This window comes from Hippichthys cyanospilos, chromosome 2 (assembly GCF_059441005.1).
Source record: "Hippichthys cyanospilos isolate Australia breed blue-spotted pipefish chromosome 2, RoL_Hcya_1.0, whole genome shotgun sequence".
NCBI classification, from domain to species: domain Eukaryota; kingdom Metazoa; phylum Chordata; class Actinopteri; order Syngnathiformes; family Syngnathidae; genus Hippichthys; species Hippichthys cyanospilos.
Genome location: NC_142370.1, coordinates 23,692,188 through 23,719,383, shown reverse-complemented (window position 1 = coordinate 23,719,383; position 27,196 = coordinate 23,692,188). Strand labels below are relative to the sequence as shown.

The following is a 27,196-nucleotide window of genomic DNA, read 5'->3' as shown; positions in this document are numbered from 1 at the left end:
TATATATAAAAAGTTAATCAGGCGAATAGCAGTACTTGTGATTGACCAGCGGGAGGCACGCAGCAGAATGAACGCGAACAATAAGAAGCCACAACCATTACACTACAATCCCAAACGATAAAAGCACACACGCTAATGCACTATATGGTATTAAACGATATCGGATTGAGAGATTTGTGTTTGACAGCTTGGCTGTTGGGGGCATTAAATATTGTCGGTGCATATAAAGATGATGGAAGCCGAAAAACTAATATTTGCAGGAGCCCTATTTCCAATATTTATTTATAGCACGCGAAATTGGTACGAGTCAACAAGCAACTTGCGTATCAAAAAAACAACTTCCAAGAATCAACTGAACTGAGGAATGAATGTCGGCAAGGGACGCAAATAATGCAGTTCCCAAAAAAGGCCACGGGGTGGCAGCTCAACTTTAACAAGTGGTAATGGGCCATCGCCTACGCACACAATACGTTTGCGTGACGTACGAGGAAGTGCACCGGGCGCTATGGTTATAGTTTGATGAGCGAATGGAAAACGTGTCGCCTTTCGTTATAACGAATTAGCGCCATAACATGCACAGGACTCATCCGAGAAGGAAGGTGTGTGTTTAGCACGCCATGTCGGTTCGGTACCCGACGCCTCTGTACGATCACGCCGCACGCGGAGACTTCAGCGAGGTTTACGAGCCGTCGGAGGATTCATTCCTACTCATTGACGCGCTGGAACAGGATGCGCACAAGCTGCAGCAGATGAAGTAAAAAAACAAAACACGTGCTCGCCTCCGCCATAGACAAGAATCTGTTTTTTTTTTTTTTGCAAAAAGCACTGAAACGCTGAACACGTGTTCTTTCAAGTATTTCGAAGCGTTCGAATGGAAGTGTTGCGCAAAGATTACAATGCATTTAAGTTTTCCTCTAAAAGTGAGCTGAATATTGCTTTCGTTTTAGTGCTTTGTGGGGGCCGTGCGTGTGCGTGGAGGTGGGCAGCGGCTCCGGGGTGGTGTCCGCCTTCCTCGCGTCCCTGCTCGGACCCTCGGCGATCTATTTGTGAGTGACTTTGATCGACCCCCCCCCTCCCTTCCGTCCCATGTTAACAAGATATAGTGCATTTACTAGTTGCACGGACGTGAATGGCGCGGCAGCCCTGTGCACCGCCAAGACGGCATCACGCAACGCGGTGACGCTGGAACCCGTCATCACAGACCTGGTCAGACTCCGCATGACACGTGCGATGTCCATCCACCCTGTCAGTTTGATCTTTGCCGTGTTGCTTCAGGTGGGAAGTCTCCTGCCCCGGTTGAGTGGACAAGTGGACGTGCTACTGTTCAACCCTCCATATGTGGTCACACCATCCAGAGAGGTAGCGCTGCTTCATCCGTCCAAATCATACAAGCGTTACAACGTTGTTGTTTTGCGGTGCGCGTCGTCAAGGTGGGCAGCACGGGCATCGAAGCTGCTTGGGCGGGTGGGAAGCGAGGCCGCGAGGTCACCGACAGATTCCTACCCGTCGTCTCCAGGTTGCTGTCCAGTCGAGGGCGCTTCTACTTGGTGACGATCGCAGACAACCATCCAGGTGCTTGAGATGTTTAGGCCACAACGGGGCTGACACCGTAAATGATCTCTTTCATATATTATTTGCGTCTTAGAGAAAGCGACTAAATCATTAGATTTCAAAGTATTTAAGTGATTAAAGAATTGATCTATTAGTGTCATTTATTTATCACGATTAGTTATTTTATAGGTCTTTTCTGTATTTTAAAAGTAGGCTAAGTCGTTCTTTCATGCATTGCCTCAAAACTCAATAAGGATGGCTGATAGGGACAACGTAAGATTTAGACCTTTTCATTACGGACAAGCAAGAGGTGCTGCTGGTGCTGCATTTACCATTGTCCGTAGCGAAAACAAACATGGCCGTCTCCAGAGAAGTGCCACCCCACATGTAGTTGAATTTAATGATAACTGGACCTATGTTTATCATTTAAAACATAACTGTTTGCCATTAAGAACACATTCGTTTGCAAGTTTTTGAAATTTACAATCATTTAATTTATTCCATTTTAATGAATAGCGGTCTAAATCCTATACATTGTTCCTTTAACCAGATATACGTCATATGTGATTTGTTCAGGACATTTTACAATACATAGCTATATCTTTTCACACTTTGTTTTAAGTTTATCCATATGTAGCTTCTTAGTTGGAAGCTTTGTTGGAACTTGCATCATATACTGTATCTTTCAGGAAATTCGGTATCATATACAATGTTTTAGTCCAATCTATTTACATTGGTCTATTTATGTTTCTTACTTTCCACGCACCAAATACATTTTTTTTTCAAATTCCAAAATAATTTGACATCCATCAGTGGATTTGGTTTAGTTACAACACAATACAAAAGCTGTTCATGGTTTTTGCCTCATCTGTCAATAACCAATAAAAGGACCCAATTTCCTTGGATGTTTTAAACAGAAAAACCTGATCTTATACTGTAGGTTGTTTTGTACAAAAACACATTTTGGGGGAATTGCATAGAACCTTAATATTTTTTTTGGTTTTTAATTTTGACAAAACATTCTGGTTTAAATCAGTGCTTCTCAATTACAGTATATTTTGCCAAGCTCCACCTAGGAAAACAGAAACCTTAGATGCCCCACAATTGACGCGCTGACTATAAATAAGATTATTATCTATAAAAATTGTACAAGTTTACACAAACCTGTATCATTTTTAACATTAACAAAAGAAAAAAGAAATCTAAATCAACTTTCAACAACTGTGTTTTTACGGCAATTTATACGGGTTACAGCTTAGTCTAAAAGAGAAAAGCTCTGCTTTAAATGAATATCGGAAGAGGTTGGACTTTTTTTTTTTTTTTGACCCCAAAGGTTTAATAATGGCTGCCAGTGTACTCCATTCTTGCCAGTTTAGGTCACAAAATTAATGAAATTCCATTTTGAAATCTATCTCAAAAGTGAAACACATAAAATATTGTATTCAGTTTTTTTTTTTTTTAAATATATAGAATATAAAAATAATCAATACATGAACAACAACAAACTACAGGTCAAAAGTGAAACAACCCTATCCCTGCTAATTGGGTCAGTTTGACAACTTGTGGTCCCTTACAGACTCATCGTTTTTGTTTGTTTGTTTGTTTTTCTAAGTGTTGCAAATGATTGTCACATCAATTATGTGAAGCTGGATCATTTGTTCATCAGGGTAATAGGCTACACATCTGGAATGGACTTATTATAATCACCACTCAGCGATCGTTTCATATTTGAGCTGCTGATTTACTAGGAGTAATCCAATTTCATCTCACTTGTTTCTTGCCACTTTAGAGGAGATCGTCCGGATAATGAGTGGATACGGTCTGCAGGGGAAGCAATGCATGTCGACCAGAGCTGGAAATGAAGGACTGACTGTCCTGTGCTTTCACAAGTCACAAACATCATGAAAGTGTACTGCAACAAAATAATGAAACTGAGGTCTTATTCTAAGTGTGGATTAGGTCTTTTTTCAGACTGCCAGCCAAACCAGATTTTTAGCTCATGCAAATTGAAACTGCACTTGGCTGTAGCCGGAACAGTTACAAAACACACAAAATCTCATTGTTTGCAAGATTGAGTCCACATTCGGAAGGTAGTTTGACTCTTTCAGTGCCATGGATGAGAATTCTCATCTTTTTAAAAAAATAGTCATATATATGACAAAATTCTCATCAAATAGTTTTTTAGTGAGGGTCTTTTTCAGACTGCCAGCCAAACCAGATTTTTAGCTCATGCAAATTGAAACTGGACTTGACTGTAGCCGGCATGAAATCCCATTGTTTGCAAGATTGAGCCCACATTCGAAAGGTAGTTTGACTCTTTCAGTGCCATGGATGAGAATTCTCATCTTTTAAAAAAATAGTCATATAAATGACAAAATTCTCATCAAATAGTTTTTTAGGGAGGGTCGCTGACACCCTTGACCAGTGCTAATCTAATAAGATAATTGAGGACTGTAGTGATAACTGTGACCATTAGATGGCAGTGTTGCCATACATAACCACATATATTACATACTTGTACCCCTAAGTAAAGAATGGAACTCAATCTTTCATATGATGCCACCCATATTCACAATATTCTGTCAGCCTTGAAAGATGAGGGAAAATGCTAAACATACGAGGCACTCTCGAGGTTGCCTTTTCCGATAACGCTTGCCCCTGAAAGAGTCAATATTAGATCTTGTCAGGCTGTGTCTCCAACTTAAAAGGTCCGAACACACAGTTTTTGACTGTATTGAATTGTATTAGTACTACATTTCTAACAATATGAAGAATACACTCGTGTTTTTTATAGATAGTGAAGAATCAAACATAAGTACTGTACTCACATTTGGCAGTACAGTTAAAGGTGCATTCAATGACCACCCTCACGGTTCAACATCTAATACATACATAAAAAAAAAAAAAAGTCATTCAAAAGGAAGCAGTTCAAGCACAAGCTGCTAATTTGGAAAAAAAAAATAAAATGCTGTAAATGAAGTGTCATGTACCTTACACTGAAAACATGTCTCTGTATGACTTCTTTTTTCGAAAGAGGTCTCCACATGACCTCTTTTCATATGTGAAGCCCTTTGAGACCGGTGATTTAGGGCTATACAAATAAAACTTGATTGATTGACTGGAGAGCACTCAGCCTCTCAGCACATTCCCACTCTTAATGGTAAAGTAATCAGGTGTGATTTTTTTTTTTTAAACATAGTGGTAGTTGCTGCCACAGTCGAAATGATAGAGAATAGAGAATTCAACTTTATGGCGTTTACCTCCATTTGAGAACCACTTAGCTATACTTTAAGGCTTAAAGTATAGCTTAGTGGTTTTCAAATCGAGGTAAACGGAACTCCAGGGGGTAGAGATTTTCAACTATGTTGCTATAGAAACCTGTCAGATGGGTTACCATTGTGGCCCAGTCACTTTTGTTGAACACAGTGCTGACAGTCAGCACTTTGAATTGAATTTGAAGAAATATCCAACTGGAATCAAATATGACTGGAGTCTGAACGAGGGCTAAAGGTTTGCCTCAGTTTATACCATTATTTTTGACACCCAAAATAGTTTTGTGGTCTACAAGTTATGATAAACGTGATATTACATGTTCATGATCACATTGAGCATTTTGCACATATCCCTGAAATTAATGTCTACCCTGTCATTATGGGGTAACTGATGCTAACGTCACTGAAAACAAGTTTTAAAGGGGCAGTGTTGTGTCGTTCTTCAACAATGGCTCAGACTCCATATTTCCCAGTTTCCCAATCATTCATATGTGGATAAATGTGAAGATAATCATGCAGTCAAAAACTGATTTGTAAATTTGAAACTACCGCCGACGCACAGACCCCCCCCCCCCAAAAAAATATGGATCGCCACGATTCGCACAGGCATTTTGGTTTCAAAAGAAAATTTGCCAATGCCTGCTTGATAGAATAACTACAGTAGTATGTAGTTAAATGGGGAAACACTTTTGGGATATGGCACTGCACTTCAAATTGATTTGGAGAAAGACCTTTGATCGTGTTCAAATGTACTATTAAATACATCATTTGATATCAAAGTGTAGTTTTCCTTTGAAGCCTCAGAAGCAGATCGTAACATTACAAGTGGAAGTCCAAAAGAAATGACCTTTTAAGTAGCACGTTTCCAGAAAACATTAGACAACACCGTAGACATTCACGACAAGAGGAAATCCAAAAGAAATGATCTTTTAGTGATCATAAGTAGCATGTCTCCAGAACACATTAGACAACACCGCAGACATTCACGCAAATCTGGCATGTTGGTTCTTCTGGTCAAAGACCCCGCTTGGCCACAGTGTCAAACGACACATCTACTCAACTCGTCAACTACTGTAAATTGGACCAATGGATGACGCGGCCATCCTCACCAAGATGAACGGCCCCGCTGGCGACCAGCTCCATAGCTGCCGGGAAGGCCCTGTGTTCGGCCTCTTTGATTCTTTCCGACAGGCTTTCTTCCGTGTCGTCGTTCGACACCGGGACGGCCTCCTGCACGACGATGGCCCCTGCGTCCACCTCCTCCTGACGGACGAACGAGACACTTCATGAGCTCTGGCGGCGCGAGGGCATTCGGGATGACAACGTGGCCGACGTACTGCGACGAAGTGGACCGTGCAGCCGCTGACCCGCACCCCGGCCTGGAGAGCTTGCTTTTGGGCGTTCACGCCCTTGAAGGAGGGCAGCAGGGAAGGATGGATGTTCAAAAGTTTGCCTGAAATAAGACGATTTAAAGAGGGGGGGAAAAAAAAGATTCATGGTAGGTTTTGACCTGGCTTAATATCCGCACAGATACTTGGTATACAGTATTGACAAATATCTGTATTGTCTTTTTTTTTTTTTTTTTAAATCTGTTGAAGGTCAAATTATAATTTGTTTACTTTTGGGTGAAAAAAAAACAGTTGACCATAACATATTTTGCTGTCCCTGGAAACACTGCACCTTTTGTTATTTGAAATCTGTATAAGTGAAATGTTAACATTTTTCAGCTGGGATAGGTACCAGCATGCTTGCGACTTGTGAGGATAAATTTAATGGGTATAAAATGGATTGGGATAGGTACCAGCATGCTTGCGACTTGTGGGGATAAATTTAATGGGTATAAAATGGATGGACAGGTGTTTTTGGATGGATTGGTGTTTTAGCATTCAAATGACACGATGATAACCCTTGGCGAGCTCCCTGAACTTTTTGTCCTAATTTTACAATAAGATGTCTGATGTCTCAAACTAATAGATCAAATATAAAAACCAACATTAAGCAAACCTGAAGTTGTTAACTAACACACAGTGTGCTTACTTTTTAGCACTTGTGTGTTGAAGGATTGTTTCCGTTTTCCTTGGGACACCAATATTTTCCCTTTGATTGAAAATATCGGCTTTAAAACACCAGCGATTACTCCATGACCGTTAACTATTATAAGCCCTGAAAGGAAAGACAATTGGTCTGTCTTACTGTTCCATTTCTTGACAAAAGGTCCGGTGAGGATCCGCATGAATCCAGCCAGACACACCAATTCCACCCCGAACTCTTCCAGCACGCGGTCAATGGTGCCGTCAAACTCCGCTCTGCTCCCATATAGTTTGTGGTCTACCACCTAGTTAACACACATAACACCCATCAGCACTAATGGAAACCTCATGTGGTCATGTTTGGTCTGTTTCTTATGTTTTTTTCTTTTTCACAAATCTAAAAAATAGTTTGAAAACAAAGATGGGGCTCCGCTTGACTCTCGGCAGAGGTGTTTTGCTCTTTCCTGCCCTCCTTTTCTCCACTTTGTTGCGCGCTGTCCTCGTCTTTATCATTTGTGGCCTCTTGTAGCTAATTTGGTAAATTGAAGCCCATTCAGAGTCTCACGCTACCAACTCAAGGACGATCACACTCATCGGTTTGCTTCCAAAACAATCGCTATTTAGACTTCTTCCCCCCGAGGACAAGTGTGCGAGTACCCGTGTCTGGATGCCGGCCAGCATCGCTCTCTTGAGACCCTGAACCCCAGGCTTGTTGGAGATGACAACCACAATCTCAGCACAGCTAGACGGACGCTTGGCCTGGTCGATCAGCGCTTGAAGGTTGGTTCCTGGAGGAGAAAGCCGAGCCAGAGGTTGCTGCCCGTGCGGTTTTACGACCTCGCCGTATGAAACCAAAGACAAACCTGTGCCTGAGATGAGAACCCCAACTTTGGTCCTCTTGTGAGGAATGACGCTATCGCAAAGCCAACTTCCATTTTTGGATGTTGGACCGGTGTTTAGCAGGCTGTGTTTGAGGTTACGAACCGCCACAGACTCGGCACCTAAAGTAGCACATTGCAGACTGTAACTTTGCGTTGTGCGCGTCTCCTACGTAGAAGTTCCAGAGGCACCGTGTCCCACCAGGTAACTTGTGAGCGAGTGCGCCCACAATCCAGGCTTCCTCATGGGCTTGCACCTGTCGCAGGACCCTCTGCGCATCCACAGGGGCGACCACCAGCACGGCACCCAGGCCGCAATTAAAAGTGCGCGTCATCTCGTGATCGCTCAGGCCGCCCTCCTTCTGCAGCCAGGAAAACACTGGAGGAATGCTCCAACGAGACGCATCTGGAAAAAAAATGCATTTCCACTCATTCCAAATGTAACTGCGCTTACATCTACAGTGCAGGACCTGTAGGTAGTTTGCATGCAAATCACAGCAAGGATTTCTGGGAAGTATTCAGGCTTCAGGATTTGACTTTTCTGTCATCTCTGACTCCTTTATATATGAATCAAATTAGTCTTTGTCTCCGTCAATAGACTCGATCGAGTGTAACTTTGTTTTAATTCCTAAATACCAATTTTTTAAAAAAGCATAAAAGAAAGTCGTTAAGCTTTCTCAGCTCAAAATAGCCATCTGATTGATTAACCTTACAGCAAGAATCCAGAGCACACAGTCTTATTTTTCTCGTCATGACAGCCAACAGTGGGGTTGTACAATGAGTTACTGTATTAATGAGCCCACTCGCCCCCACCCCCAACAAAAAAATGAAACAACCTGCAGTTTCTGTAACAAGATAATTGAGCACCACGTCAAAATGTGTTTTAAACTTGCAGATGCACCGCGAAAGACGTAAGCCGCCTGACTGGTATTCTTAAGAGTCTCTGCCATATTTCTCAAATATAGTGGTTGTGAATATAGAATTTTTCGGTCTTAAGCATCAATGTTGCCTTTTGATCTCCTCTGTACTTGGATTCGCACCTTGTGGACAGGGACATCTGTGACTTGGACCTTTGTAACTCAAATTTGTCTTGCACTCAAAGGTAGGCTTGACTACAACTCTGGGTTGCATGCTTGCACAACCTGGTTAATTGTGGCATTTTCAAAGTATTGTGACGACTTGCCTCCTCGGCTAAAACCTCAATACCGGCACAAAATTACTGTCAAAAATGTGCTTTTGCATGTCTGATTAGACATTACTGCTTTACGTTACGGTAGGATCGGACAAAGGAGTCACATGCTCACATTCACATGAACTTTTTCGGGCGTCAAATTGGCTGCTGCGTTTGGCTCATTATGCTTATAATGCGCCTCCTGGTCCCGTGACTTTGAATAGCAACTGTTAAAGACGGACAAATGGCTCGACTGTCGTACAGACCCTTCTCATGTGATGTCACGTGTATCGCAAAATACTTTACACTGACGCATGCTGCTGTGCGGTGTGTTAAAAACAAGCGTGCCTTTTTTTGGGTCTGTTTGCAAGCTAAGCAAGCTTGTAAGGATTTGACCTACAGCAAGACAAGTTTATCCGGAAGCTAAATATTGAATGAATGAATTATTTTCTCCAGACCCCAATTAACAATGAAGCATCCTCAGAATCTAACAGAAACATCAATCTTGTTCTGTGTTGGTAGGGTCATAACAAATGAGTTACTATAAGTGAGTGGCACAATCAAATGTAAATCAGTCAAACACGATTCTCCCAAGATGCTGAGTGGGGAAAAAAAACAACAAAAACAAAGCTTACGTGATTTCACATGCAAACGAAACAAAGGAGAAGAAAATAAGTCATTATTCAAAGTATCAGAAGGCGTACTCTTGACCTGAATTAAATCTTGGGGAGAAAAAAAAAAAGGAAAGTGAATGAGTCCAAGTAATGTGTGCCTCACCTAAATCAACAGCCAGCTCCTTGGGCAGAACCCGAGGGATGTTTTCCAAAAGACCTCCACCAGTGATGTGAGCATACGCTTTGACAGCACCGCTGCGCAGAATTGGAAGGAGCAGACGACTGTAGATCTTAGTTGGTGTCAGCAAAACCTCCCCTAAAGGTCAATGTGACAATAGCACAGAAATCCCGATCATTACGAGGCCCCTTGTATTGCAAAAAAAATACAAAATAAATCTCAATTTACAAAATTGCTAAACTTCCATCAGGGTGGAAGACTGCGTAACGCTATTATAATCGTTCCTGCAAAAATCATTAATTGAGGTTACACCGCAGACATAACGTGCACAAAAAATTCTGAATTTGTGGCCACAGATTAGGTATGATGTGGACATGAAGTTATGGCCACAAAAGGAGGTACGATTTAAACAGTTTTTGTCAAGCTTTCACCCTTCAATGCACATTGTGCAGCTTATTCTAGTATGCACAGTTCGGCCACCTGGGGGCAGTATAGGAAAACTACAGCCTCTCCGCTTTGAAGGCAGAAATATATATGGTATTCAGTAGAGGATAACAAAAAATGCATGTGAGTGTTGTTCTAATATAGTCATCAACATTTGTGTTCCGATATAAGCTGCTTTAAGGGAAACAACGCCGCCACGAAGACACTGTTAGCTTGTGTGCCTATGGAACTAGGTATTATTTCTTCGTACACCTAAGGCTCTCAAAACGAAAAAATTGGACGATTTATGAAGAAGAAAAAAACTGCTTCTAAATGTGTTTTTTATTTTACTGCTTGTAGTAAAGCAAGATTAAATCAGCTCAATGAAAATTTTCGCAGACAACTTCCACACTGCTATCAGATTCTGTTGGGTGGCGACATAGCCTCTTTAAAGGCTCTCGCACAAAGTGCGTCGTTTTCTTGGTATCATTGCGGCTAGTTTGAATCTGACAATTTTACAATCAACAATGAGTACAGGTCTTTCAAAACATCAGTTTTGAATCGAGACAAATATTCAGATGGATCACAAATGTCAGCAAGTTTTTACCGATAAACCATATCCATTATTCCGAGGGAGCACAACAGGCACACTTGGTCAGTAGATACTATGTGGTGCTTTCAAACTCACGACATTTAATACTCCCTCGTTTGTGTGTAGTTTGAGACTCGCTTCCAAATGATTGTATTATTAAGCCTCAGTTTTGATAAAAATATTCACTAATTATACCTCCCAAAACACAAAATACTAGCGAGTGTGTTACTTGAGTCTTAAGGTACCAGCGGGCAACAATCATACCCCCACTCACCAATGGTCTGTCCCGGGCTACCAAAAGGCGCCGTGGAGCTGTAGCTGAGACGCGTTCGCTCCAAGATTTTGCGGACCAGGCTGAAGCCATTGCTATGGATACCGGAGGACGCCACGCCGATCAGCAAGTCTCCCTCAGTGATGTCCGCCAGGCGAGGCAGCAGGGCTCCCCGCTCCACCGCCCCCACGCAGAACCCGGCAAGGTCGTACTCCCCCGGGATGTAGACACCGGGCATTTCTGCCGTCTCGCCACCTGGACGTCACAAAGATGGATGGTTCAATATGGCGGCACATTAGTGCAAAAGTGCCAGAGTCAAGTGCTTGGCTTACCTAGCAGAGCGCAGCCAGCCATCTCGCACGCTTTGGCGATACCCGCGACAACGGTGGCGGTCACATCGACATCCAGCCTGCCGCACGAAAAGTAGTCGAGGAAGAAGAGCGGCTCGGCGCCCTGGGCCAGCACGTCGTTCACACACATGGCCACCAGATCCTGACCCAAGCTGCCATGCTGTCCACATGCTTGGGCGACCTGAATCGGGCAGACAGCTTAGGGTCAGTAGCAAAAACTAAAAGCACATCAATATTTTTTTTTTTTCATCAAATTCAATTCTTTGCAGGCAGTTATCCAACTTTTTACAGCAAGTTTGGGTTTTTGCAGAGTAAAACTCAGTTTATTCCTGATTTCATGCTTCAAAACAATAGCTTTGGCAGAAAATAGGGTGAAAAATGAACTGACGTGGCTTCTTGGTGGGTACCCAGGACCGTGACCCTTTCTTATACCCCTGTAAAATGTGTTCATTTTAATTATCTGTTGTTAGTTTAAAGTTTGCTACATCGTGAAATAACAGTTTATGCACAAATGGTAGAATGTGGTAGGGTGCTTTACGATATGTGTTTATAATAGTTACTGACTACTCGATTATGGCCTTGAAGCAAGTTACGAACAAGTCGTGATTCTTTTTTTAAGCACAATGTACAGCATGGGGTTTATGCAGTATGTATTGAAATAAATAAAACACTCATAAAATGGATGTTTGGAAAAAAAAACATAGGCACTTAAAGGGTTAACCCTTTAAAGGGATAGTGTGTAAGAGTTAGGTCGTTTTTCATTGTGGACAGCAGGAGGTACTGCAGGTGCTGCATTTACCAGTGTCCGTAACTATAACAAACATGATAACATAAATGTCTTAAGAGATTTTTATACTGTTTAGCCACATTGGCAATAGGTGTCATGAGCCAGTGCTGATAAGATACATAAATGATAATAAAATAATGGAAATGGCGAATTCACACCTTGAGTTTGGTCCCAACTCCATCAGTTCCAGATACAAGGATCGGATCAATGAAGCCTGCAGCTTTAAGGTCAAAGAGTCCAGCGAATCCTCCCAGCTCAACATTACATCCTGGTGAAAGGAAGATGTGAAAATACCAGAGGTGGGAGACTTACATTTTATTTTTCCTGTTTTAGTACTTATAGTTAACACTGTGCCTGTGGTTCTACGATGACACTGCAATTGAAACATAACACAGTAATATAAGTGTAACACCAAAACGAAGCCAGCTAAGGGGTTTAACCCTAGGTCACTATCATGTTTAAGCAGAGGAAAAAGTGCAATTAGCAAACATGTCCACAGGACGACATTATAATGCTTTACATAACTCAAATAGTGGATGTCGGTCCTCATTTACGTATAACTGGCTGCCCAACAACTATAGAAGACGGTTACATTAACATGTATCTAAATTTCATGTCACATATACTACAAGTGAAACAAAATATTGCTGAGGTTGAATATTCAAACAATTGTCTTTAATTAGGGAATTTTAAAAAATTATATCTTGAAATTTTTGTTGCCAGTTCTGCATTCATTGGTTACTCGAAAGAGTGACACCTTGCAGTGGAAGCTCGTCCTAGAATGCTCTTATCAGCAAGAAACCTGAAACCATGGCTAAGAAAAGGAGCAACTACAAATACATCTCTGGTAAAGTCAGCTGTGTTATAGCTGTGAGTGAAGTAGTGAAATGAACCACCCCAGTTTATTCACTCAACTGAGCATATTTCTCCACTGCTTGGTGGTACTGCAAAGTGGCTATTGTCACATTGACTCCCGGCTGATTGCGGTTCGAACTATAAAGACGCAGCAACATAGCAGATGAACATCCAAGTCTGCTGAATTATATTTGTCAGCGAAAAGGGGCGTGGCGGGCTGACAGACATATGACATAAGGATTATGACAGACGAAAATTACAATCCTGACATTTTTGATTCGCCGTTTTTTTTTTTCGCTTTCCCGTCATTCGTCGGTCCCTCCGCAAAACGGGCATCCGTTGGCGACGGATAGGCCGTCAGTGCTGGCAGTGCCCACCCCTGAAAAATACATGTTCATAGTTCCTCCAGATGGAAACGAATTGAATGAAAACTTACCCAAGCGGGAAGTTGCCCTAGCCAGGGGCTTGATCATGTCAACAAGTTTGTTGCCAGCAGCGATATCCACGCCGCTGTCTTTGTAGGTCATGCCCCTGTCAGAGACACAGTCAAATCACTGCTGTGTTTGTGAGGACTGTCATAAAAGGCCTCTGATCAATTATGCCTCTCTTATTGATAAAAGGCATAAAATTAACAGAGATGGAAAGAACAACAAGAAAATCGTCCAAAGTTTGTTTATTTGTCAAACCTGACAGCGACCATACAGAAGATGAACGGTTTTGAGCCGCATTCAAACACACCTTTTTTGCTTCAAATAGGCAATGGCCATGTGGCCAATGTCACGACGGTACACTGCACCGGGAAACCCCACGCCCGCCACGCCCTGATTGGCTGCCTCCAGAGCAGCCTCCAGAGAGGGCCTGACCGCCGTAATAGTTAGGACACGGCCGCCGCTGGAAACCACTTGTTTGTCCTTCAGCGCTGTACCTGCGTGGAACACCTGAATCCCAGTGTCCTCAACCTGAGACAGACCTGGAGAGGAAAGGCATTCAAAAATAAATAGACTCAACCTACTGTTTGCCTATGAAACTTTGCACTAAAGTTCAAAAGAGTAAAGTTATAATTAGGGTCACGTAACATAAAATGATGCATCGCAACGAATATCTTGTATGTAAGGGGAGCTGCAAAGTCTAGCCTGAATTGTTAGTAAGAGAATCTAAACCACAGAAAATGCACGAGCACTGTGATGCATGCCCCCCCCAACAAATCAAATAATTTGTATGGAATCAAAGTGGTTTAGCATCAATTTAGATACAGTATTCCTTTGTACAGTAAATACCCCAACCACTTACCAGTGATGACCACTCCTTTGCTGTAAGGGCCAGGATAACCAGCACTCGCCATCACCACGGTGACAGCAGATTTGCCCTGGTGCCACTCGGGTGAACTGGAGGCCAGCTTGCCGCTCATGGTGTTCAAGATGACCTCATACAAGTCACTCTTCAGCAAGGGAAGCAAAACCTGACACTCTGGGTCTCCAAAGCGACAGTTGAATTCCAGCACCTTGACTCCCTGCTGGGTCAACATGAGCCCGGCGTACAGAACCCCTGGAGAGTCAAGTGACAATGATGTTGACAGCACCCTCTCAATTACAAAATTACGAATCAGAGAATAAAACGTGCACTCGCCAACATAAGGAGTTCCCTCTTGCTTCATCCCATCCACGGTTTTCTGAAGCACGGACTCTCGGATCTCTGCCATCAGCTCCTCGTTCACCTGCACAAACCACACAAAGGGGAAGCAGACTCTTTTGAGAACTAATGGGACAGAAAGACAGGTTGTTGAGCTTGAAATGTAACTTTCGGGAAACGTCTGTCAAGGTAGTTTTGGCATCTTGCTATGACGGCCGATAACCGGGATGACGGTTTACAGCAGGGTTAAAAAGGCAAGGTTTCAATCACCGCCAATATTATATTTTCTACAACCAGTGATGAGAGCTTTTTTTTTTCTTAGTCTAACAAGCGCATGTTTAAATGGACCAGAATATGTTTAGTAAGATTCAAAAAGCCACGTCTTCGAATAAAATTACATGACGATCGCTGCTTTGTTTGTTTACCTTGTAGGCACGCATGGAGGTCTTAACACCTTCTGACCTAAACAGCATGCTTGAGGACATAATACGCCTGCATGTTTAAACCAATAAGCACGCTGAAATTTGATGATGTTGTCCACTTCCGGGAGGTGATTGGTCAACGCATTACAGATTAAAATGAAGTTATGATGCTTAGCACATCCTCTGTACCCTTTTTAGATCTAACAAGGCTTTCAAAATGGGACTTGAAAAAAAAGGTAAAGGCACATGCTCGTTGCTTTTTTTCTTTTTTAACCAAAAACTCAAATCAGTGCTTTTGCTAGCCAAACAAACTTATTTTCTGTATAATTTTTAAAGGTGGCAGGTGATCAAATTCGAGTTGTGTTGAAACTATCGGCCATTCAAGGATTTTTTTTTATCTAAATCTAGTGTGCCTCCATGTGGACATTCATAGAAGCGCGATGCAGCTATCACAAGTTCTCCAAGAGTTGACACAATTCGCCTCTATAGGTTGATGGCAATCCATTTTTTGGGGGGGGGGGCATGCATGGAGGATGAGGAGGATGTCTGTCTTAAAAACAGCGGGGCACTGTGACTTGCTAAGGACGTTTAAAAAAAACAAGAAGAATTTTAATGTACTGTATTTATTTATGCATTTACTTGTGCGAAACATGTGACACTTTTCTTCATGTACCAAATGCTCAATATTTTGTTTCAATGTGTTCATAGAAAAAAAGTACTGCTGTTCTTTTCATACCTTATATATACATTCAAATTTATCATACCTTCAGAATCTGATATAATGAAAAGAGGTAAAAAAAATAATGATAAAAAAATAAAAGTCATACCTGAGGAGTCGGACAGTAGGCTCCCATGCCACCTGTGTTTGGCCCTTGATCGCCATCTTGCAGGCGTTTATGGTCTTGTGCTGGAGGCATCGGCGACACAGTGTTGCCATCAGTGAAGCACAGACACTGCAAGAGCAAATTTCAAACCGGTTTAATTCTTTTTCACATAACACAACCTGATCAACACAGACTAAAATGAATTTGAAAACCAGGTGCATTCAACTGGGCCTTGGTGTACAGTATGTCAAACCACCTGTCTCAGTGATGTGATGATACAGTAAAGTGAGCCCTCGGTTTACGAGATTAATCGGTTAATTACGGTTGAGATCGTAACGCCGAATTGCAGTATGGCGGGCAATCCAAACCTATGTTAAATAGCTAATACCCCAGCTAAAAACATCAAAATTGAATATACATATAAAAAATCGGTATCGGTAATAGTATAGTAATAGTATAGTAAGTAATAGTGAGGGTAGCCTAGCCTAAGCTAGCTCCTTGATTATGTCCAGCTTCGTTTCCGTAAAAATAATCTTCTTACTTCTCTCTTTAACATTACTAGCAAACTAATCAATTCAAGTTTGAATTAAACAGTAAAATGCCCAATAAATACATTATTTTAAGCACTCAAGACGAGATCCAGTCTTTAGCATGCGGCCATTTTGAACGTGACGCCAACCAATAACAGAGCAGCATTGTAGTGACGTAGGAGTGACACGTCTATAGACCTATGAGCATGGACGCATCCAACATGGCAGTCACATACGCACACGGACAGCCATGTTGGATGTGTCGTAGGCAGAAAGTAATTCTCTCTTTAACATTACTAGCAAACTAATCAATTCAAGTTTGAATTAAACAGTAAAATGCCCAATAAATACATTATTTTAAGCACTCAAGACGAGATCCAGTCTTTAGCATGCGGCCATTTTGAACGTGACGCCAACCAATAACAGAGCAGCATTGTAGTGACGTAAGCAGTGACACGTCTATAGACCTATGAGCATGGACGCATCCAACATGGCAGTCACATACGCACACTGACAGCCATGTTGGATGTGTCGTAGGCAGAAAGTAATGGCGTAAATAGGGGACAGAAAAACGGTGCGGTACACGTCCTGAAGTGAAAAAAAACGCAAGGCAGGGGCGTTGTAAACCGGGGGTCCACTGTAGTAGAAAAGTAAAAATGAGTTACAAAAAATTTAATTCCAGATCAGCATAGCTTTTTCATTGAAGATAAAGATTAGGGGGGTAAATCTCACCTTGTCACAGATTATGTGTGTGTGTGTGTATATATATATATATATATATATATATATATATATACATATACACACACACACATATATATATATACACATATATATACACATATATATATATATATATATATATATATATATATACATATATACACATATATATATATATATGTATATATATATATATATACACACACACACATATATATATACACACACACATACATACACACATATATATATATATATATATACATATAAAAAACTTTAAGTTTATGAAAATGGCTCTTGGCGCAACAAAGGTTTGGGGTCGCTGTTGTGATTGCTACTTAAGTGTGTAAACACTCACAGATACTTCCTGTCCTTCAAGAAGCTCTTCCACCACCACAGTGTCACCAGCAGTCCCAAAGGCTCCATCCTGAAATTCAGACACAAAAAAAAAGAAAAAAAGACGCTGATAACCCACTCAACATAGCTCTTCACACCATCCAACACAACTCACCTTCATAATGTCCATCACAGCCTGACAGGCCTCGTCCTGGTTCTTTGCCACAATAACTCCTTTCCCTGCTGCCAAACCACTGGCCTTCACAACCAGTGCTGGAAAGTCAGCCCTGGGACACCCGAAAAGGAACAAAGCATATACTGTACAGTATGTTCGGAATTAAAAAGTGCTGTGTGGGTCAGTGAGGATTAAAAAAACAAACAAAAACAAAAAACAAAAAAAAAAAACAATACAGTAGTACTGACGTGCGAATGTAGTTGCACGCCTCTTCAGCATCAGTAAAAGATCCATAGTGTGCAGTGGGAATGCCATGGCGCACCATGAATGCTTTCGAGAAGCTTTTACTGGCCTCCAACTGGGCAGCTTTTGCAGATGGGCCAAAACACTGCACACCCGCCGCCATCAAGTCGTCCACGATACCTGGGTCAGGCGGCAAAGGCCTTGAAGAGGCTGCAGAGCACAATGAAACACGAGCGAAAAAGCCGAACATACCTGCAGCGAGCGGAACCTCAGGCCCAACCACCACCAGCCCTACGTGGTGGTCCTTACAAAATTGAGCCAATATGGCGTGGTTATTCACAGACACCTCTGTCGTGAAAATGAGCAGTTAATAACATGAGAGGCTTTACCTATTTTCCAATATGTCAGAGACCGATTAACTAAATCATAATTCATTTATGCTTTTTCAATCATAATAAATTATCTGCAGCCCTAGTTTTGTCTCAATAAATGGAAAAAACAATAAAACATTCATTAAATGAACGGTAAAAAAAAAAAGAAAAACTACATCGAGTGCATCTAAATGGGAAATAAAATGACATTCACCAGAGTTGCAAATTTTGCCGCAGCTCATTGTGCCGGCATTCCCCGGCGCCACCAGGACTTGCTGGATGTGTGGCGACTGGGCCAGCTTCCATGCCAGCGCATGTTCCCGCCCTCCTCCACCAACCACTAGCACCCGTTCAGCCATGGCACCTGCAGTATGGGAAAATGACCTTTCACGACTCCGTGTCGTCTAATTACACGCGCTGGTCGGAACAAAAGGTCGAGCGGCAAGCAAGCGCTGACCTTTTCTGACAACTGCTGTCTTATATTATGTTGTATTGTCACACTTAAATGGGCCCAATCAGGCAGAACCAGAACACAAACAAAAACGTCAAGCTTCTTGTCAGGCACATGAACTTACATGGCTCGGCTTTTTTGGAAAAACAGGATTAAGCATCTTGGATTTTTTGTCCTTGCCTCAGTATTATTACAAGTAGTTTGTTTGTTGCATCCTTCTGGCGATAACTTGGTGAGGGACAAAGATTTGAGAGTCACAATAATTACTATCCTCGTGACGTTTTTTTTTCCTCCCCATGTGATCTCATCAGTGGAACGCTCTGATTAGACTGATGCAATTTATCTTCCTTACCCTGAGCACAACAATTAGAGGCTTTATGTGCATCTGTGTGCACCAATCACACTCAACAACCTAAAAGTCAATAACTGTGAGGGCAGAGTTCATCCAAGGCTGAATCCAGACATTTGTATTCAGAAAAAAAATACCTTTACACAAAACAGCAGTGGTGAGAAGTAATGAAGTAGAAAACCCCAAATTTATCACTGCTTCCCTGAGTGGATTATTCAGATATCTATCCTTTTGCTTGGCTGCTTGGCATGGCATAGTTATAAAGGCAGCATGGGTCAATGTTAGAGCGGTGGTTTCCACCCTTGAGGCGATGGATACGATTCCTCGACTATCATAAACCTGGCGAAGCGTCCTTGAGCAAGATGGTGAACCGCCAGTTGCTCCTGATGCCGCATCATCAGTAGGTAAATGAGTTATCAGCATAAAAGGGCTTTCAGTACCCAAGATGGAAAAGCACTTTACAAATGAAAATCCTACTACTCATTTGGAAACGTTTTACTTTCCCTGCCTACATCTGAAAACGAGTATCTGACGTTTCTGCTACTTGTTAATCCCTAATCAGTTGTTCATGTTCCAAACCTTCAAGGATGATGAGTGCATAATTGAAAGAAATTCCACATTGGTTGAGCTTTTGACTGATATTGTGTGGACTTATCTGGAGGAAAATGCGACATTTGGAAGAATTTGAAACGGATAGCATTCGCGTGTATGACACCATAATCAAGAAGCAGGATATCGCTGATAAACATCCTTAAAAGAATTCTGAAAAGTTTTACTTCGTCGTTGTTGGGCCAAGTTACCGAATGGTTTTGTTCATGGCTTTATTTCACAGTATAAATGTATATATGCTCTTACTTAAGCACATATGAGTCTTAATTTAAAGTCCAATAAATTGAATCAATCCAGTGCCTCAGTTTTAACACTTTTAGTGATTAAAATTGACTCATTTACCGAGGAAAAGGATTCAACGTTAAAGTGTCAAACGTGACGTAGAAAAATATAACGCGCGTTTGGAAATCACTTTGGAAAAAAAAATAATTGCACAGCAAAAGAAAGGTGGCTTAAGTCTAACAATTTTTAATCTGCATCATTTTTTACACCCTTTTATCAGCAACTTGTTACATTCCTGAATCATAGCAACACCAACCTGGGAGTTTTTAAGAGAGCGGGAATTAGCCGGAGCCTGGTCGGAGACGGACGCGTCTTCTCTGCTTGCACACAGGCTGTGGACTGCACACACAAAATGCAGTGTGACACACAAACTTCAGTCGCAGACTCAAACACATCATGCACACACACACACACACACACACACACACACACACACACGCACGGGCAAGCACCACGTGGACCCCGTTTTGGACAAGGATGTGCATGGCCGCGCTAATGCTAACACATGTTACATAGCGTTGTCTGGCAGTGACGAACCACATAGAAGAAAAAAAAAGAATCTAAATAATTTCTACGGACTTTCGTTTTATATAACAGGTCCGCAACCTACCTTGTGCGCCCAAACTGGCGTTGAGAGATTTCTTCAACTTCCTTACAGTGTCAAACCAATACATCATGGGACTTGCAGTTCTCCACGATCGTTTTCGATTAGACCGACAGGCATCGTGGGACTTGTAGTTCTACACTAGCTCGTGGTAGGTTCGACAGACAGACAGGCAAGCAGGCAGGCAGACAATAGATAGATAGACGATAGAGAGAAAGAGAGATAGATAGATAGATAGATAGATAGATAGATAGATAGATAGATAGATAGATAGATAGATAGATAGATAGATAGATAGATAGATAGATAGATAGATAGATAGATAGATAGATAGATAGATAGATAGATAGATAGATAGATAGATAGATAGATAGATAGATAGATAGATAGATAGATAGATAGATAGATAGATAGATATAGATAAGCAAAACCCCTATTTTCTTTTAGCCGCTTATTCTCACAAGGGCGTGACAGAGCCTAGTAGGTGGGGAACACCTTGACCTGGTAGCCAACCAATTGCAGGGAACAAATAGACAAACAACATTCACACTTTCGAACACACCCCAGGGCAATTTGGAATGTACAATAACTACCACGCAACCACCACAAACCATCGCACCCCGAGAAAACACAAATTCATGGAGGGAACATGCACGCTCTGCGAAAGGCCGGAATCAAACCTACGACCTCGGCACTTGACTCAAAAGGTTCTAACTTTGCAATGATGGGGTAAAAAAAGACAACGTTTAATGGGATGTGCATCATTTTTTCCCCTGCAATAATTTATTTCCGGTCGAATATTTCCACAGTTTGTGGAGTAAAATATCAGGAAAAGTGAAAAGCTTTCTACTGAGCTTTTACAGTACTCAAAAGCATCTAACATAAACAAATTGTTTTCAAGCAATCAGGTTTGAAACAAGGTGGAGATATCTGAATGTCATGCATTAAAAAAAAAAAAAAAACAGATTAACTGCCTTTAAGGGTTTGGGGTTTATGCTTTCCACCTGTTGATAAAGACTCTGAGATAGACTCAAGAGAAAATCAAATACATACATTTATAGTAATGTATATCACCAGCCATTAAATTCTAAATTCATTTTTGTGTATGCTCACTCAACATTGCTTTTTCTTTGAATAAACCTTAATCCCATGTCTCGTTCAGGACAATCATTTGTTAAAAGTATACAATGAATGGTACTTCGGAGTACCTGTCTTATAGTATATTTTGTATATATATTTATACATCCATCCATCCATCCATTATCTTGACTGCTTATCCTCACAAGGGTATGCGTGCTGGAATCTATAATCTTGTTTATGCACAAATTCAAAAACAAAAAAATAACAAAAACGGTAGTCTGTTTTTGTCCTTTGTACTGCCTGGTGGCCCATCTCAAGTGGTCTTGCCTTTGTTTCATTGAAAGCAGACAGGCGCATTTAAGCCCGTTCCTTCGATTATCAGAAAACAGCAAAGGATCGACCCTCCTCGCTTTTACTCGGGCCTCTGGGCTCCATCCGGTGGCTCAAGCACAGACGCAGCCACGTCGAGACAGAAGACGTGCTCAGTAGTGTCCCCTCTGGTTGTTTCTGGACATTGTGAGCGGCAGTGACACCGAGGACAGCGAGGACACTTCCCAGTAGAGGGAACGGGACAGAAAAAGCTGGTAGAGAATCACCATGGAGATGGACTGACACAAAATCACACCGATGGCGACTACCTGCAGAAAAAAAACAAAGACAAACAAAGAGGGTTGGGAAAAGTTGTTTTCTTTTTTTTTTTTCCCTCAGCGGTGGAAAGGCCTAACTCAAGGTACAAATACTTTTAAAGCCAAACTCAAGTTTAAAAAAACTGATTTGAGTTTGAAACCCCACCCTTAGTTTTAAAACCCTACTTGAAAGACTAGGTTCAGTTTAAAGCTGTTCTATGTCGGAGTGCTACTGGTAGCAACCAACCATTCACAATGGACTCAATGAAGAAGTATGATTCAAATGGGCAAAAGGCCAGGAGCTGACCAACGAGGTAAACAAAATTCTCCATTCCAAAGTTTCTATATTTATTTCCAAATCACATTTCATGCTGCAATGATGTGTATTATCTTATTGGAAAAGAATGTTTAGTGTGTGCCCATAGAGGTCAATGATGTGCTGCTTCTGAAGAAGAATGTAATAAATAGAATGTCCTTATTCTAAAATTTTGGACACTCCATCACATGCACGCTACGCACACGTGATCAAGCACAACTTGATTAGCGGCAGCTGAAATCTTCATAACCAATTAGATATTAGCTTACAGGGTCAAGACAGATTTTAGAAACAAGATGGAATTGGACGCAGGACTCTGAACTGTGAGGCGTACGCAAACCACTGCCACACCGTGCCAACCTCTTGGCGTTCCTTTCAAGCTAAATGTCACCGTCCGCTTCATTTTCATCCCGTTACAACCGAAATCTGTCAGTTTGCCGCAACTGCTAACTGAAAATAAAACGCTGAATTTCTTTTGAAACGCCAATATCATCACTTATTATCGTTGGAGTAGAAAGAAAGTCATTCATGCATCATATGTATTTCGTACCCAAGTTGGATCTCTTTCCACCCACCGCTCAAGAGAGAAATCGATGTTTATTGTAGTTCTTGCCTGGAGTCGGTCAATACCGAGTTTCAATCTTTTTGTGGCACAAGGTTTCATTTTTTAGCCTTCCTCTGTGTAACTGAGGATAGCTTGGATGCACTAGACAGATATCTCTTCTGAGCAAATGTAAATTCCGTTCTAGCAAAAAAAAAAAAAAAAACAGTCCTTGGTTGAAACTCTGTAAAACAATGAGCTAAACGCCAGAATTTGCATGACGTCACATCCACAGAGGGCGGGAAATATGAACCCGAATCCAGTCAGGCAACTATTAGGCAGAGGCTTGGAGGAGTATCCATTTTCAACAGCTTATTAGAAAACGTTTATGTCGTAAATTGTCAAACTTAAAAGGTAACTGTGAAGTAACGTTTGGGCAAAGACCAACACAGTGGTGCTTGAAAACACTTTGAATCACTAACTACCACTAACAGCATAATTTGAAACCCTAAGCCTTTGCTGGACACCCTAACCAAACACTAAACCACACCGCAAATATAAAACACTACTTTGAAATCCTAACCCTAGTTTAAAACCCAAATCTCAATATAAACCCATACTTTGAAAGCTTTTCTCATATTGTTAACACTGTCAAACCTTCTCCCGCTGGTGCTCGTTGAAGATGACAGACGTGAGGACGAGGACAGGATGACAGAGGATCCACAAGAAGCATCCCTGGAGAGAAAACGCGAGTGTGAGGAGCTGCTGGGGGCAGGGGCGGCCACAAGTTGACTTGCCACGGTAGGTCACCTTGGCGAAGCAGAGATAGAAGTCTCTTTTGAGGGTGCTCCTCTCAGTGGAGATAATCTGATAGAGAACGGAGGCCAGGAGAAGGGCCAACATCACCCTTAGGGCAATGAGGAGAACGCTCGCTAGACTTTGATTGGTGTGATGTTCGCGCTTGGATGCGGAGTACTGCTCCCACATTTGAAGCACTCCCTGGAAGTGACACCACGTGAGTCTCTTTCCTTTGGGTGTGCAAAAACCATCTAACAAAGACGGGCGTACCTGCGCGACGACTCCGCAGACGCCGATAGCCGTAGACGCCGGAGTTTGTTCCCACTGCAGAGGCCGGGACTGAGGTTTCCGACCTCGACTCAGGCTCCAGCTTACGCACAGGCTCAGTAACGTGTAGAGCACTGACATTTGGGCTGCCATAGCCCAGACTGCGCGGAGGCAACAAATCAAAGACGTCACTTGGTGTTCGAGTTTACTCACAGCTGCAAGATTTTGGCGGGGTTCTAAAAAGGAGTGACGACATACAATCTGCCAGGCTGCTCATCAGTGGAATGCCAATGCCATCTCTGGAGTACCTGCGGAGCACAAGATTGTGTTTCATGTCAACACTGTCTCGTGCTAACTCTGCCAACTGTACGTTCTGATAGCACTGTTAGCTTATCTTAGGCTGCGCCCGCAATGCCCATTACCTCTAGAACCTCCCGCACACCGTGTGAAGCACCCGCAACTGACTTGGAAAAACAAATAACCGCCATTCATGCCCACAGATGGAGCAATTTGGTGAAGTGGGCATTTAACATTTTTCTCCTGTGAAAAACGCCAATTAAACATTACTCTTTACAGCTGGACCTTAAACAAAAAGCAGAAGCTAAATTTAGCAATCTCCATTTCATTCATCCATATTAAGTAGATGATCTTAATAGTCAAAATACATTGATCCCGTGACACAAAATTGAAATCGCTAATTATGTCCACTCGTAAGCATACGTATCTATCAGCACGCAAATTCAATGTACTATATGCCATCCGGACGAGACTGCAATAAGCGATCGCGGAACTTGAATGTGAATATTAACATTGAAATTGTGGAACGCACTAACGGTTATTGTCGAAGGCATAAACGATGCCTCACCATGCTGTGAAGCTAAGTAATAAAGGGATTAAAATACAACAAAAGATTTTATATCTTGTCATGTCCTTAAAGGTTTACGATACAATACACATTAAATGTTTGGACTGTTTTTAGGCTTGAGCCAACCTCCCACTGGATGTACAATGAGCATAATGAGCGACATTTAGAATGTCATATCCATGTTTCCAGTTATGGCGTTGAGAGTAATATAAAAGTAACGCAATAGTAGTGTAAATGCCTTACATTTTGAATACAGCAATATTGTAATGGAAGAAATTTCTTTGAAATGACAGTAATAAGTCATAAATAATGCATTACAGCTTTGAAATACCTTGCCCAACAATAATAGTAAATGCTAATCTGACAATAAGTAATACAACGTACTGTCTGCAGGGTTCTAATGCCTGTTGATAAGGTTCATTTGCTTTAGGCTCGTTTATGTTTTCTCTCACCTGGCCATGTGAACGTAGTTACAAAGGGCAGAGCATCCCTGCAAGAACAGACTTGCGGTTAGCACCTTCAGCACTGTGTGCATCGGACCACCCTTCTTCAGTGCCTGGTACAGTGGCTTAATGTAGATACAGGAAGCTACAAAGTACGCCAGGAGAAGGAGAAAATAAAATGTGTGGAGACCTGGAGAAGAGACATATAAAAAAAAAAAAACGGAAGCATTGAGCTGATATGCATATCAGCCATGGTTCAAAACTTCACAGAGCGAAGGAATATCTGACCTGTCTCCTCGGCACTAAAATGCTCCAGCGGGTTTCCTGCCGAATCGGCATTAAGCAGCAGGACTGTAAAACTGAGGGCACCATGAGAAGGAATCACGGTATCCTCCTGCAGACAGGATCATTAGCAGACTCAAATTGTCACAGTGTGAGTACAGCTTGTTAGTTGAGTGATTCCCAACCGAAAATAATCCATTACAGTGAGACCATGAAGTAGGAGTTTAATTTTTTTTCCAAGTCGAAATTTGTCGTTCAAAATATTTGTACAACAAATGAATTGTCCCCATCGAAATGACTTAAAGTGCCATTAATGTGTTACAAATTGGAGGAGTACCATGAGATGTTCCTTATGTAAAATATATACGTTGGCTAAGTAAATGTTGGGAATCACCCTTCGTACAGTCAGCCTTTTTCAGTTACCTGGCATGTGTATCGATCTGCGTAGAAAAGGCTCCAGACTGTCGGGAATGAATGATGAGGGATCGTCTGGTTGTGTTCTTCTTGACTGAGAGAAACTAAAGCAAAAGGAAAAACAAACAAATGCCCAAGTGGACTACTCAGTGTAAATCTGGTGTCGTAACTGCAGAAGTGGAAGCAAAATGGACACCACCTGAGATTGATAAAAGCAAATGTATTTAGCTGCTTGATTCATAATCCAGAAACGCAATATTATTTGGAACGCCATGTTCAGACTAGCGGGAACATATAGAAGAACATTGTAGTTCTAATTCATTTTTAACTTGTCGTCCCCTTTAATCGTGCTCTGACGTAAACTTCTTACTGATGAACTGGGCACTGGCGAGCCTTTCAGAGCAACTGAGGTTGTTCCAATCCTCGTCCACATTTGGATACAGCAGCAGTCGGGATTCTTTCTCTGCAGCTAGTGAAGGGTTGTCCAGTTGACAGACCAACAAACCATCAGCACCTACAGACACACAGTAAATAAGTGAATGTGTCCTCCTTTCCAACAGCTTAACGTTGTTTTCGCAAAACCGCCAATATTAAGTTCCATTTCAGAAAGAAGATGAGCAGAGAAGTTTAAAATGGACGCTCTAATAACAACATTCACAGAAACGACAAAAAAAAAAAAACAACAACAAAAACGTTGTTACCTTGATACATGAATTTAGTGATGAATTGGCCTCTATGTTGTCTCGCTAATTCGGTTTTAAATAGTCCCGTTACAGATTTTCCCAAAGTCTGCCCAGAGAAGAGCAATGCAACTGTTAGTGCGATTAATAAATACATTTTACAGTCACTATTTTTTTGCGTTTTAATCCGATAACTGTTAGCTCATCACTTCATTGAGCCACAAAACTAGCAGACGTCCCTCCTGCATCATCAAGCTACATGTATGGAAATAGGTAAAACGGAAGTCGGACGATTATGTTTTTAATAAGCCTAACACTACTCCATTTGGAATTTTCGTGAAGGCGTGAGAAGCGATAAAAAAAT

At 41.7% G+C, this 27,196-nt stretch overlaps 3 protein-coding genes across 8 annotated transcripts; 1 reads left to right on the top strand and 2 right to left on the bottom strand.

The window, feature by feature from the left end:
* Nucleotides 1-489: 489 nt before the first annotated feature.
* hemk2 (HemK methyltransferase 2, ETF1 glutamine and histone H4 lysine) lies at nucleotides 490-5,250 on the top strand. 6 transcript variants are annotated; one of them, XR_015864043.1, is made up of 6 exons: nucleotides 490-754; nucleotides 948-1,046; nucleotides 1,116-1,359; nucleotides 1,431-1,572; nucleotides 3,341-3,641; nucleotides 3,857-5,250. XR_015864043.1 is itself a non-coding variant. In XM_088405437.1 (6 exons), the coding sequence occupies exons 1-6, from the start codon at nucleotides 618-620 to the stop codon at nucleotides 3,411-3,413; spliced, it is 540 nt and encodes a 179-aa protein (XP_088261563.1). In that variant the 5' UTR covers nucleotides 490-617; the 3' UTR covers nucleotides 3,414-5,250. The 6 variants fall into 6 exon arrangements, 5 of the variants coding, with proteins under 5 accessions (XP_088261563.1, XP_088261549.1, XP_088261556.1 ...); XM_088405437.1 differs by having other exon boundaries at nucleotides 1,116-1,206; nucleotides 1,276-1,359; nucleotides 1,517-1,572; nucleotides 3,341-5,250; XM_088405423.1 differs by having other exon boundaries at nucleotides 1,116-1,206; nucleotides 1,276-1,359; nucleotides 3,341-5,250.
* gart (phosphoribosylglycinamide formyltransferase) lies at nucleotides 2,077-20,648 on the bottom strand. The gene is made up of 22 exons (XM_088405387.1): nucleotides 20,527-20,648; nucleotides 20,173-20,255; nucleotides 18,440-18,589; nucleotides 18,107-18,202; nucleotides 17,860-18,034; nucleotides 17,612-17,723; nucleotides 17,459-17,527; nucleotides 15,851-15,976; nucleotides 14,599-14,686; nucleotides 14,263-14,517; nucleotides 13,711-13,942; nucleotides 13,409-13,503; nucleotides 12,276-12,385; nucleotides 11,313-11,511; nucleotides 10,984-11,235; nucleotides 9,680-9,832; nucleotides 7,934-8,137; nucleotides 7,717-7,854; nucleotides 7,511-7,641; nucleotides 7,017-7,158; nucleotides 6,161-6,276; nucleotides 2,077-6,086 (listed from the first exon to the last, which is right to left on the bottom strand). The coding sequence occupies exons 3-22, from the start codon at nucleotides 18,582-18,584 to the stop codon at nucleotides 5,892-5,894; spliced, it is 3,033 nt and encodes a 1,010-aa protein (XP_088261513.1). The 5' UTR covers nucleotides 18,585-18,589; nucleotides 20,173-20,255; nucleotides 20,527-20,648; the 3' UTR covers nucleotides 2,077-5,891.
* Nucleotides 20,649-21,281: 633 nt separating this feature from the next.
* On the bottom strand, nucleotides 21,282-27,081 carry gpr180 (G protein-coupled receptor 180). The gene is made up of 10 exons (XM_088407858.1): nucleotides 26,854-27,081; nucleotides 26,523-26,666; nucleotides 26,162-26,256; nucleotides 25,745-25,850; nucleotides 25,466-25,646; nucleotides 24,407-24,456; nucleotides 24,152-24,309; nucleotides 23,894-24,082; nucleotides 23,741-23,818; nucleotides 21,282-22,238 (listed from the first exon to the last, which is right to left on the bottom strand). The coding sequence occupies exons 1-10, from the start codon at nucleotides 26,987-26,989 to the stop codon at nucleotides 22,083-22,085; spliced, it is 1,293 nt and encodes a 430-aa protein (XP_088263984.1). The 5' UTR covers nucleotides 26,990-27,081; the 3' UTR covers nucleotides 21,282-22,082.
* Nucleotides 27,082-27,196: the final 115 nt, after the last annotated feature.

What these genes read in the sequence shown, in the direction of transcription:
- gpr180 (XM_088407858.1), bottom strand. Translation starts at nt 26,989, where the DNA reads ATGTATTTATTAATCGCACTAACAGTTGCATTGCTCTTCTCTGGGCAG. An exon ending in CACTAAATTCATGTATCAAG is followed by an intron (nt 26,667 to 26,853) that starts GTAACAACGTTT and finishes GTGTGTCTGTAG; the next exon opens with GTGCTGATGGTTTGTTGGTC. An exon ending in TTTTAGTGCCGAGGAGACAG is followed by an intron (nt 25,647 to 25,744) that starts GTCAGATATTCC and finishes TCTCTTCTCCAG; the next exon opens with GTCTCCACACATTTTATTTT.
- hemk2 (XM_088405402.1), top strand. Translation starts at nt 618, where the DNA reads ATGTCGGTTCGGTACCCGACGCCTCTGTACGATCACGCCGCACGCGGA. An exon ending in GGACCCTCGGCGATCTATTT is followed by an intron (nt 1,047 to 1,115) that starts GTGAGTGACTTT and finishes TGCATTTACTAG; the next exon opens with TTGCACGGACGTGAATGGCG. An exon ending in GATCGCAGACAACCATCCAG is followed by an intron (nt 1,573 to 3,340) that starts GTGCTTGAGATG and finishes TTGCCACTTTAG; the next exon opens with AGGAGATCGTCCGGATAATG.
- gart (XM_088405387.1), bottom strand. Translation starts at nt 18,584, where the DNA reads ATGGCTGAACGGGTGCTAGTGGTTGGTGGAGGAGGGCGGGAACATGCG. An exon ending in CCTACTGTCCGACTCCTCAG is followed by an intron (nt 14,687 to 15,850) that starts GTATGACTTTTA and finishes TGGTTTGTGCAG; the next exon opens with GTGAACGAGGAGCTGATGGC. An exon ending in ACTCGCTCACAAGTTACCTG is followed by an intron (nt 7,855 to 7,933) that starts GTGGGACACGGT and finishes GTGCTACTTTAG; the next exon opens with GTGCCGAGTCTGTGGCGGTT.